The sequence below is a fragment of the Aquila chrysaetos genome, chromosome 3 (assembly GCF_900496995.4).
Source record: "Aquila chrysaetos chrysaetos chromosome 3, bAquChr1.4, whole genome shotgun sequence".
NCBI classification, from domain to species: domain Eukaryota; kingdom Metazoa; phylum Chordata; class Aves; order Accipitriformes; family Accipitridae; genus Aquila; species Aquila chrysaetos.
Window position 1 is genome coordinate 23,203,277 of NC_044006.1, and position 13,142 is coordinate 23,216,418.

A 13,142-nucleotide genomic window follows, 5' to 3' on the forward strand; every position below is an offset into this window, starting at 1 on the left:
ATAAAGATCAGTGCGAGTGTTCCGTAAGTCAAATATTTTGTTTTGAGAAAAATCACTATGTAAACAAAATACAGAGCTTAATCGTATGTAAGTTGATTGATGGTCGTCCTGAGCACCCAATAAATCTTCTACCTAATATTTTGAGGTTGGTTTCGACTTGTCTCTTGAAGATTAGATTTTTTAATATATAAAATATATATAATATAGATCAATAAATAAATTATATGCATATAGACAAGATGCATGTTTTAGAAATATATTTTAATATAATTTATATTTAAAGATGTGTATGTTTTATAAATATATATATATTATTACATATTTATAATTGTGTATCTCTAAAAAATAATGTGTTCTTTTATTACTGCTGCTTTTAAAGTTAATCTGATGCTGGTTTTAAAATACTCTGTGAGTCTTGTTTATTGCTTTGTACAGTTCCAAACAGCATTGTATTTCCATTGTGGTTATTATAAGGTTTGGAAATGGGAAATGATGTATTTTTAATATGAACTTTTTAACACACATCTCTTGACCTTTTTTTTTCACTGTTGCTACCCCTTTTCCCCCTTCCCTTTCAGGTATGAGCACATTCTGCTGGCTCCAGACCCAGTACCAATGTATGCTCTGAAACTGTTGGTGGCCCTGACTGAACACAGCCCTGCTTCTGTAAGGTGATACAACTACACAGTCTCTGTTGTTCTGGGTTCTTTCTGTTTCAATTAATTTTTTTCCATTAGGAAGTAACAATAACTTAGATCTCGCTATCATACTACTTTGACTAGCACTTAGGATATTTAGAAAATCCTTGGAGAGTATTTGTTATAGAACACAGTCTTAGGTCTTTTGTGCTGATTTTATATGATCCTGGTTATTTTAATATGGATTTAGCCAATGAAACACTAGAGACAAAATTGTAAGAATTTTAGCATTAAAATTATTGTTGAAAACTTAAAAAAAATTAATACCAAAACTTTATAAAAACTGTTTTCCAGGTAAGCATATTTGTACTAGGACAAAGGTGATGTGTTTGTAAAAGTTTAGACCAGTCAATTCACTTTAAAGCTGTTCATTTTTTTCTGCAAATATAGCTACCCTTTTAAGTTCCTAATTATGGATTTTTAATGTTTGGTATAGGTACACTCAGTATGTTTAGAAGTATCTTAACGTCTCTTTCTTCTTGTTCCAAAGTTTAGGCTGTGATGAACAAAAAAACCAAAACAGTGGCATAGAACTTAAGCTGCATTTGTTGATAGTAATAAGGAAGCATCTCTCTCATATGTGTGCACACACGCAGCTATTCCTCTTCCCTGACCTGCCCAGAAAATCAGGTGGTTGTTGCACTCACCATTGTCTGTTTGCAGTGTCTGATAGTGTTACAGCGAAGAAGTCACTGCGTACCATACTGTCTTGCTTTGATTGATTGATATGAGCACAAGATAAAAAAAAAAAAAAAAGGAAATTTAATTTGTTTTCCCACTGTTTTTATTACAAAAGATGAAAACATCCTCTTTTAATCTTTTATGATGCTACTGTGGACAGTGCTTTAATATACTAAGTAGACTAAAAATGAACTAGGAAATAGAGTGGCTTGAGATTTTAAATGGTTTGAATACAGTTAATGTGCTTAATTGTATTTTTATTGTCTAGAAGCTGGTAATGCTACTGCAGGATTTTATGTATTATACAAACAAATAGTATAGCTTTTTATTTTTAGAATTAACCTACAGATATTCTAATACTTTGAATTATAAAAAATATTGCTGTAATTAGAATGCTGGATATTATAGCAGCACTTTCTTCTGCCTAATGAATTCTCTTTATTTGAGGAATCATGTGTATTTGCCATTAAGCTCAATGTAGGTAGATTGTAGATGCACACTTATGCTCATGGTCGTCTTACAGCAGACAGCAATTCTATTCTTAGTATTATTAAAGAGCAGCTGTGGATATCCAATGAACTGTTAATAATTTTAAATACCAGTGTATCTGGTACTGTTTTTTAAGGACAAGCTACTAGATTCCAGATACTAACACATCTGTAGTTGTTCTGTTTCTCACATGTCTTACTGGCCCTCTTCTTTTACTTTCACTAAATAATTTGTTTGGCTAGATTTCTGAAGGAGTGGAGTTTATGCAGTTCTCTTTGTCTGTCTTCCTCCTGACTCTTTGACTTCCCAATAACTTTAGCTGGAAGTAGCTGATGCATTGAAAGCATGACAGAAGTGAATAATATATTCATATTTGCACAAACTGCTTGTGAACAAAACAAGAAACAGGTACATGCTACAGTGAACACTAGATCACAATTGATCCTGTTTTGATTTGATGGCTAATTAATCAGTACACATGTAGCTCAGAATTACTCAAGGCAGATGCTCTCTTTTGCCCCTTTCATTAGGCTCATGGAAAGTATCTGCGATTATTGTGATGGGAAGTAAATCAGTAACATCGGATGCAAATCCATTGGGATTAAATTTGTTCTTTGTGGAAAAACTCTACTATATTTTAGTACTGATAACAGTGATGTGAGTCACTTTTCATTGAGTCTCTGTGGCTTCTCCAAGCTTACATTTTGTCCGCAATGCCTGTCTTTCAAGGATGGATGCTTTCTCCTGTGACTTACTTTAAACAAATAAAAATGGTGACAGCAAAAAGATTGTAAAATGACAAAATGTTAGATTAGTATTTACCTTATTGTTTCCATGTCTTTAAAAAATAGCTATTATTATTAACCTCATTATGAAATAAAAAAGAGTGAATTGGGAGGAGGATGAGGGCTACTGTGTTTTATTTAGTTTGTTCCATATGATAGCTTGTTCTCAGACATGTTCAACTAAGGCATTCTCTCTTTCTTGCTCTCTCTTTTTTTTAATCCCACCATTTTTCTTGTATCTCAAACTTAAACTTTCTTCTTCCTATCCCCTCAGTCTCTTTTCCCAATAGAGGCATCAACATTTGAGCAGTTCTTATTTTAGCACTTGAAAGGAGACAGATGCACTCCAATTTTTTGTTTCATTTTTTTCATAGCTGATACTGTAAATCAGCTAACTTGTGGTATCAGAGGAAAAACGTTTGTTCGTCTTTTTACCATTTTTTTGACACTTCTGTTTTCTATTACAGGTAGTTTGCTCTATATGGCAGAGGAACAGATATTTGAATATTATTATATTTTTCATGTCTTATAAGCTTATGATAAAATACTGCTAATGTATGATACATATTTTGAATGCCTTTAATAATCAATATTTTGTAAGAATACAGAAAAATACCTTGTAATCTTTGCCATTGCTCCACTGTTGGGGTCGTTTTTAACATTCTGTATTATGGGAGCTCTTCCACTCTATTGCTTTTCAATTTAGCAGGGGAGAATTCTAGTGATATCCCATTAATGTGCTGCAGAATTAGATCTCTCACAAACATAAGTTCCAGCATGTGTAAGATGGTAGCTGTAAAAAAAACTTGAATGTGTTTCTATAAGCACATTAAGTATTTGGACATCTGATCATATGAGCATCCACAGGAAGAAAATCCAGTTTTAGAGAAGGATGAGTGTTTTCTTGTTTGTTTTCACTTTAATGGGTTAGAGTATAAATGAACCACGTGTTTCCTGTACATACCTGTTTTTACATCATGCAACAACTGCCATCTGATACAACCTCATTTAGAGATTGTTTACTAAGAAAAATAGCAGATATTGGAAAAATGAGCTTTGAACAGAATTTGTCCATCAGTTGCCTATTTTATACTGGGCTCAAAGCTAATAGTCTGGCTTTAAGAGTGTTAATAGTACTCTGTTGTGGCTCTCCTAAATACCTCTTGCCTTGTTTTCTTCAAAAATTTTTAATGTTTTATGATAAGAAAAATTGGAGACATAAAAAACCAGTGAGAGAATAGCAGAGTTCATCTTTAGGTATTTTGAGACCGATGATTTTTAAAAGAAATCACTGATATTAAGGAAACATGTAGCTTCAGTTAATGATTAATCTCTGGACTACTGGAAATTTGCATTAGGGTTTTTTTTTTTCCTTTTGTTAATTACTCTTGGTGGATTGTACTTGTGTAAGGAGTTGTTGGACGAACTGGACTTCTCACAGCGGGAGCAAATGTCTGCAGCAGGGCAAGATCTGATTTAACTATGCAAAGTCTGTTCTCAAAAAGAGCAGTATCATAAGATAACTTGTCCTTTGTGTGTTTATCAACTTGATGTATAGGCTGTGTGTACTGATAGAAAGTCAGACATAATCTATTCATTAAGGGTTGGGGATTTTTTTTGGTTCCTGCTTTGAGTCTTGTACACTGGTTTTTTGTGGTCTGTAATAAGATTGTTAGGTTTTTCTAGTAATAAGGAAGAGTTGATGTGAATTTCTTAGTTTCTATTAATATGGTATATCAATTAGCTCTTCTTAAATGTTTTGACTATTGTAAGGTATTTTATACTGTGCTACTCCAGGAAACTTGTACTGGATCATGATTCTTAACTTGGCTCTTGGTCTTATAGATAAGGTTATGAAATGTAGCTATATATTGCTGTGTGCTCTTTTATGCAGCTACTTGACTTACCTTTAGTCAGAAACTTAAAGCATTTGATGACATTAATATATCTGAAAGCTAAATGCTCAAAACTATGGAGTCTGGTTTTTATGAGTTGCTAAAATAGACATTTTTGATTGTAAGGAAAGGACACAGTAAAGGAAATAGAGTGGAGGTGAGGGGAGTGTCAGATACTGCATTGGATAATAATCAAGAGTGGGATGCATTCTAGTATTCTGCTGTTAAAGTCATTTCCTGAGGGAGAAAAAAGATCATCTAAAAACTAATGGTGTGACCCTTATATTTATGGTGGATTGAAGGACAGGGGAGCAAATCAAGGAGCATTCCCCACCTCCTGTCCTTATTGTAAATTTCCCAGACAGACATTAGGCACTGCTCTAGAAAAGGGGGAAAGGTGGTAGAAAACAAAATAGGAAGGTGCTGAAGAGCAACAGAAGATCTGCTACTTCTAAGTGCCACAGATCTAGTACCTGTGAAGATGATAGATGGATTGACCTTCTACACTGCAGCAGATTGTCTTGACTAATTAAAGGAACACTTTATCACAATGTCTTTGGAATAATCCAAGAATGGTCCAATTTTCAAACTTCATTTATACTACTGTTTGTACCCATACATTATCTATTAAAGACCATTAAAGGCACGTTTTAGAGTTGGTGTTAGTAATGAATTGATCCTCTTCTCATACATCATGATGTTCTACATTAGCATTTATTTACATTTCAGTATATTCTGAAATGGTCTATCTAACGCCCATGCCCTCAGTTTCAGAAAAAAAACAGTTAAAAAAAAAAAAAAAAAGCCAACCCCAAAACCAAACTCCTTGGAGTTCAATGGGGTGCTTTTAAGTAGTTTGTGTTGGTAAAATTGTGATTTGGTTCACAAACACTTGTTAGTATTGTGCCTCTTTGAACCTGGTGTAGTTTCTTTGCCATTATTCTAGAGGGCTAGCACTTCAGTGCTGTCCTGTCCTGGTGAATTGATTAATGTGAGCTTATATTAATTGCTTTTAAAATACTTTGTTCTTCTCATTAGTCACTTTTATTTCCTAGTTTAAGGTTTAAGTGCTCGCTTTAAAAAGTAGATCTATTTGCTTCTAAATTACTTCTCTGTTTTTATGTGTGTTTTTGTTTTCTGTAATGAATATGAATAAAATAATATGGAGTAGTTCTGATAACAGGTAAGCCTATGGGTCTTAGTCCAACTGAACTGAACAGTAGAATTACATGTTAGAAGTGTACAACATTAGTGAGAAAATCATAATGCAGATGGTTTGAGAGAGATTGTCAGAGGATGATACAGTTTTATTAGAACTTTGGGGAATATTTTTGTAGATTTTGAACCTGATTCTGATTACACTAGTTTCACATCTATGAACATTTGAGTTGCAAACCCCTTGATTTTCTTGTTAGAGAAGTAACGGTAATATAAAACAGCAAAGAATTTGTATGATCTTTGTTATTCCTATTATTTGGTATAATATTTGCATATATGCTGCTTTATTGAATAACATCAGGCAGGAAGTCCTACCCAGAAACAGACTCTTGAAATGTTAAGTTGTATGTCAGCTAATAACAGTGTTGTCAAGTCGCACATCATTGTAATTCATATCAAAGGCAGTGATCAGAGTTCATTATTGCAAGCAAGTTCTCATAGTCTAGTCATGTACTGACTGTAATACTAATCACCGTTTTTAATGTAAAACACAACTCTTTAGTGTTACATTTCATAGAAGTTCCCCTTTAGTAAAGAAATTGGCTATTAACCTTAAACCTGTAATTTTGTTTCTTCTTTTGTGTCGCTGATCAATTGCTGAATGTCTAAGTTTTAAAAATGTGAGGCTACTATTTGATGTTACTGTTAAGTCAATTGTTGAATAAGTCATATTGTAATGTTCACATTTACTCTTTTAATGTAAAGCATTAAACAGGAGAAAATACCATTAATTCTTGGTTATTTTTACTTTCAAGAGTGAATTTTTACCATTGTAAATATAAATAGCAAAAAAAAAATAAGCAGCTCATGAGGAAGAGTCACCTGGTTAGGCTACTACAGTTGGAGTTGTAGACTTGAGTGAATTCAGTTCTGCCACAAATCCTCTGTTCAGCATGAAGCAAATCTAAACCACCATCCAATCCATTGTCTTGTGTTCAACAGTAGGTGCCCAGAGAAGACTATAGGAAAAATGCAAGCGAGTGGCAATACTTTCTGCATGCTTTCTCAGTCCCCTGTGAGTTGTTTTTTCAGAAGCCGTTTAAGAAGATGTGGTGTTCTGTAGAGAGTAGCTATTTATAAGTAATTTTAATTTCATTTACATGTGTTCAAAAAGATATTTCCCAAATAACTTTCAGCATTAATATTTATAATCTTTAGGGGTTTTCTTTGGATTTCTTTGTTTAATCTGGCACTCGCCTTTTAATTTGATGCTATCAGGTTCTTACAGTTAAAAATAAGCACACGCTACTTCCATAAACTTCTGGCATATTTTCTCCTTTAGCTGTACCTTTTGCAATCTGAACGGTCCTGCCTATTTTTTAAGAGCCTTTAGCAGGGGTCCTTATAAAACACATTTTGAAAGCTCAGGAATACTGTATCAACCAGCTCTCATCTGTCCACATGCTGACTGCCTTCTTCAAAGATCTGTCATTGATTTGACATTTCATCCCTTTAAAATCAGTGTCTTGGTTCTTGCTCTGCCCACCAGTTCTGTTATTCAGAATAGCTTCTACTCATTTGTTCGGCTTAGAATGTCTGTAATGCCCAGATTTTCACCCCCCCCCCCCAACTTTTCTCAAAAGTCAGTATCCAATAACATCACATTTTCTGTCTTTTAAATCTCCTATGAAAGCAGAGAGTTTTAAACAAGGTACACACTACAGTTAAGAGCTATTTTCTTCTCTGGTTCTTTTTGAACTCTTGGGTGGATGCCCTTTGGTCCTGGTGGTTTGTCTCTCTTCATTTTGTTAATTCTGTCTATAACCTCTTTTACTGACACCTCAGTTTGAGGCAGGTGACCATATAGAATCATAGAATCATTTAGGTTGGAAAAGACCCTTAAGATTGAGTCCAACTGTAAACCTAACACTGCCAAGTCCACCCCTAAACCATATCCCTAAGCACCACATCTACATGTCTTTTAAATACCTCCAGGGATGGTAACTCAACCATTTCCCTGGGCAGCCTGTTCCAATGCTTGGTAAACCTTTCAGTGAAGAAGTTTCTCCTAATATCCAATCTAAACCTCCCCTGGCACAACTTGAGGCTGTTTCTTCTTGTCCTATCCGTTGTTACTTGGGAGAAGAAACTGACCCCCACCTTGCTACAACCTCCTGTCAGGTAGTTGTAGAGAGCGATAAGGTCTCCCCTCAGCCTCCTTTTCTCCAGGCTAAACAACCCCAGTTCCCTCAGCTGCTCATGTGCATTCCCTACAAAGAAAAATGCTGCTGTTGGAACCTCTCCAAGCTAATTTATGATAAAAATGGATGTAAATATACTTGTTTGTTTGGGTTTCTTTTCCATTGGGAACTTATAAATTGGCACCCTTACAGTAAGATCAGTTTTTACAAAAAAAGATTTAAGCGCTTAAAAAAGCATTTTTGCAGAATTTACATGTTTGTAAATACTTGCATGGGTTTTTAAAAATACCTAAAAATCACCAGGGATTCAAGATTTCACTTTGCCAGATGATGAACTAAAAAAAATAGGCAACAAAGTCATTCTCCCCTTCTGTGGCCTAATAAACCTATAATTCTTATTCTCTTCAGTAGGACAGCTTCACAAAGAGAGGTTGGAGCGTAACCCTCTATAGAGTGAACATAGCCTACTGACTAGCTAAATTTCCCTGAAGAGAGAAGGCTGGGGTTGAAGAGGAGGTTTGGAACATGAGTCTCTCTTACACTTCTAAGGAAGACATTTGGTAACCATTAAAACAAAACAAAAAACCCCCAAAACTACCCTTTTTGAAAAGAAGACAAGCGAGTAATGCACGAGACTATGAATCCTAAATGGGTATTGATTACTGAACCTGGAAGATAGGAGCATTTTAAGCCTTCATATTGGCTAGATCAGCCAGATCCCTGGTCAGTGTTCTGAATATTGCAAATCCAATTTTAGGCCCATATTCTCCACGTATATAAAGATAGATGCTTTTACTTTTTATGACTGGAAAGTCTAGGACCATGAGGACACCTAAATTCTTGTGGAGATCCAACTCAGACATGCTACTATTCCCAAATGTTCTCTTAATGTTTTCTTGCTCATGCTTTTTTTTTTAATAGATAAATCACATATTTTAGATAGTTTGGGTTTTGTTGTTGTTGTTGTTTTGGTTTTTTTTAAATGGAGGAAATATTCAGAGGACTGAAAGATAACCTTGTTATCGTAACACTAAGTGGTGTTGTTCTACCTGCTTACAGTTTTATTAAATGAATATAGATAAGGTTGTTTCATGGCTATGTAGTTAGTATTTATTAATAATAATTTTTTTAAAGCTTCATTTTTACCTAGATTTTTTTCCAGCTCAGGGTGGATTTGCCCTTGTATTCTGTTTCTTTCAGTAACAGCAAACGGGTTTGGATTTTTAGCAAGTTCCAAAATATTTACCAGTCTTTTCCCTCGAGACTCTGCATAGCAAGAACAGTTAGAGGTAATTATACATGCAAGAACTGCAGTCTCTACACAAATTAAAATCTAAAATGTTGATCTTCATTTTCAATTCAGATTTTAATCCCATTGTTGAATGGATGGCTTAAGTTCACTTTAATGGCTCTTTTCTCCTTTAGATATTCCTTAATTATTTTTAAAATATCTAAGAGATGCTTGATTACAAGTGCTTCTGTGAAGAAAAGGCCTTGCTTTGTGGAATGCTTGCCAGCCTTCTGTTGTATCTCTCTTTCAAACTTCTGCAGTTATTCAGAGGTTGTGACAGCCCTTTTGTCATGTAGTAGAATGAAATTGTGTAGGAATTGAGAACACTTGAAATCAGTGCTAGCTGACTGCCTGAAGAAGCGATCTCTGGTGTGTGAACTGGGACCTTTGCTTTTACCTCATCCACTCCCTTCCATTTGTCCTTGGTCAGCCATGTCTCTATCAATCCAAAGGGTTGGGTTTTTTATTTTAAATTCAGTAAGATTTTTTTTTTTTTGGGGGGGGGGGGGGGCAGTATGTAGAAGGATTTACAATACTGTAGACTATTTTAGAACAGGCCCCAAACCCACGTAATGTCCTTTGTGCTGCTTCCTTGCTTCTTGCTGTGTCATGATCTGCAGGACAAGTACAAAGAGAGGAGTCTCAAATGAGTTAGATTGAAGGTGTAAGGCCTACTTTACTTTCCTTATTTAGTGCATTGAAATCATAGGTCAGTAATTTAGCAGATAGATGTGTTTGTGTTTATGTTTACACCTAACAGATGACCCATCAAAAAACCATATGGGTTCAGAAGCTTTCACTAACATTATCTGACTAACAAAGTGTTGGAAGTCTGAGGTGTAAAGTGACTGCTTTGCCGTCTTGGAAGTGTTCCAAGATTACAGGTAAAGTGTTGATTTTGTTGGTGAATGAAGTACTTTCTCGCCCACATTCTTTCATTTAGCAGATTTTGTTTATAATTTCTTAGGGATAAGAATAATAACCAGAGATCTTGGTTGATGCAAAAGACTAATTGCAACCCTTATTTGTGCAAGTAGTTCTGTGTGTGAACTCTCTCAGGTGTGAGAGTGCTTAGCTGTAGAAGACCAGAAGCAAGAAAAAGTTGCTTGACGTACTATTGTATAGAATATCTCAAGTTGGAAGGGACCCAAAAGGATCATCAAGTCCAACTCCTTGTTCCTCACAGGACTACTTAAAACTAAATCATATGACTAAGAACATATGACTAAAAGTTTTTTTCAGAATTGTCTGAAGCTTTTTCATGTATCAAATTAGTTAAATTTATTTAGCAAATTATAATTTTATGTTTAAGCCTCAGTCAGGCTTGACTTTGAAGTTATAAATACACAATTGCCTAAAATAAAAAAAAAAATTAAAAGGCTTTGGAAAAGTATCTGGGATATGGTTGAAATAATTTGTCTAACCAGCTATTGATTTGTTTTAGACAATATTATAATTTTGTGGAACATCAAGATGTATTTTATGTTAAACAAAAACCTGAAAATTAACTTATAAAAACTTTAATGCAATTTTTATTTAAAATTATGTTAAAAAGTAGCAGAACTGGAGAAAGGACTAAAATTGTTGTGCTTCCTTTTCTTCAAACAAGTCTTTAAAACTGGAGGAAGAATGGAATTGTTTTTCTTATTTTCCAGTTGGATACAATAATAGTCTAAGATACACAATCACAACCTGGCAAAAACTTCAGAAAATATTAGTCTTCAAGCCTTAACAGCAATAGCATTAAAAAAGCTCTGCTAAAAAAAATGGTTTAGGATCCTTAAAGGAAGTAAGATTTACTAGACTTTCATCAGTTCCATTTGTGATGATTAGTGAACTTCATCTTTAAGCTGAAATCTCTTGAGGCATAATACTTATTAAAATCAGTTTTCAGAGTAAGATATTGTGATTGTAATTAAAAGCTTTTCAATTGTATCATTTCTGATACTTCAGATGAGTAGGTTTATCAGAAATTATCATGATCACTTGAACATACTTGAAATTCATTGTGTTTTAATTAATCTGATATTGAAAGTTTATGAAGAAGTATGGTTATTTTTATAGACATTCCAAGAGCCTGATTGTTAAATGTGTATTTTTAAAGTAAGATTTGCATTTCTTTTCCACAGAACTCTTATTATTATATTATTAAGTCCTCATTGCTCTCTGTTCTCATAACATGAATTCTTAACAAAATTTCATTGAGGTATGTTATTTTGTCTAAACTAAAACATAGATATACTTCAGTGAAATACCAAAGCTCAGAATGGATGATTGACATGCTTTGGTTCAGTTGAGCCTTGTAACTGGGGTACTTACTATATCACTTTGAATCAAATTGATGAGGGACTTGGAAATTAGTCTCCTAAGTCAGTCTTTAGCAGAAAGGACAATCATCCGGTTATTTTGGCTAAGACTGGACACATTAGTACAGTCCAGTTTTCCTGAAACTGTTTTTTTTTAGGGTGAAATAGAACTAAAATTAAAATGTGTGAAGACAATTGGAATAGAGTAATTTTTAGTGTATTTGCAAATTGTGGTATAGATTCACCTTAAACTTTGAAAATTGTCTCTAAATGGAGCTTTTGTTCTCTAGTAAATTCTAATTTCTGTTAACAGTCATGTAGAGCACAGAATACAGTTTTGATTGTTGTCCACAGTGAGAGGAAAAAAATCTGTAAAATGATCATGGAAAACTAAATCAAAACTACAGTTTGTGTTGGTTTATGGCTTTGTAAATCAGTTTCTGTCATTTTCTGCAAGTTTGTATAATATGTAAATCAATGCATAGTTTTCCTGTTTTGGTTTCTTAGAGATAAGTGGAACAAAAAAATTATCAACCATATATCCGTATTGAAACATGTCACTGAACAAACTGAAATAAACTGTGGTGTGTAGGTATTATCACTGGCAATATTGGACTATTTTTGTGGCCCACAATGGATGCAACTAAATTTATTATATACAGAAAGCTAGGGTCTGTATTAAAAAAAAAAAAAAAAAAGTAAACATTCTAATCTTGGGAGGAAGGTTGCTTTTTTTTATTCTGATGGTACTGGTCAACTAGGAATAGCCTGGCATATTACTTTACATTATAGCTCCTAGCACTTTGCAGGTAGTCCATTCAGAGAAGTAATCTGTCCTTTGTAGAGTGTAATCAACAATGTGAATGGGAACACTGTGGGCTTAAATCTCAAATCCTTGATATCAGAGTGAATGAAGATATTTTATAATCTCAGCGAGGAAGAAAATAGGAGACTATTGAAAAGGGCTTGAATACGTATTTTTAATGTTTTAGACTAAATTCTTTCAAAGCTAGGAGGAAGCATTGACTCATAGGTGTCAAGAGACCATGAAGATAACACATAATGGAAATATTAATACAAAATTTTCAAGCAAAATATCCCTCAGGACTTAGTACTCAAGGGAAAGAAACACAATTTTTTTAAGGAGCCAAACTTCATGTAATTTCTTTTTAAAAGTGAAACAAAGATTTTTATACCCTAAAAAGTAGGAAATTGATATAATTCCAGTATGGCAAAGATTTTGTTGCCACTGAATGTGCAGAGCACAGTTGCAGAGGCTGCAACTTTGTCAGAGCTTCAAACATTTTTATTTATGACTCTAACCTTTAGTGTCTCTCAAGCTTTCGGTCGCAGTATTTTCTTGTTTTATACCATGTTGTAGGTCTGTAATATTTGGGGCTGATAACACATATACTTCGCTTCTAATTTTTTTAAAAATTTAATAATAATTTTCATGCCTGCTTGCAATTACTGCTTCACTGACTGGGAATAATTTTGTATTATGATTTTATATCAAAAAAGGGGGACACTTCATTTCAGGATTGTTGGTTAGGTATTCTATACTACTTGTGAATAGGCAAGGGTAAAATTGTAGGAAATAATGGGAAATCGGTGAAGCACAATACATTGTGGCTTAGA

At 34.1% G+C, this 13,142-nt stretch overlaps 1 protein-coding gene across 2 annotated transcripts in view; it reads left to right on the forward strand.

The window, feature by feature from the left end:
* The window catches only part of ULK4 (unc-51 like kinase 4), a 264,773-nt gene that overhangs the window by 122,360 nt on the left and 129,271 nt on the right, over nt 1-13,142 (forward strand). For both annotated transcript variants that reach the window (XM_041122173.1, XM_030007779.2), the window contains one exon: nt 579-671. In XM_041122173.1, the coding sequence (XP_040978107.1) occupies nt 579-671 (93 nt within the window). The remainder of the gene's footprint in view (nt 1-578; nt 672-13,142) is intronic.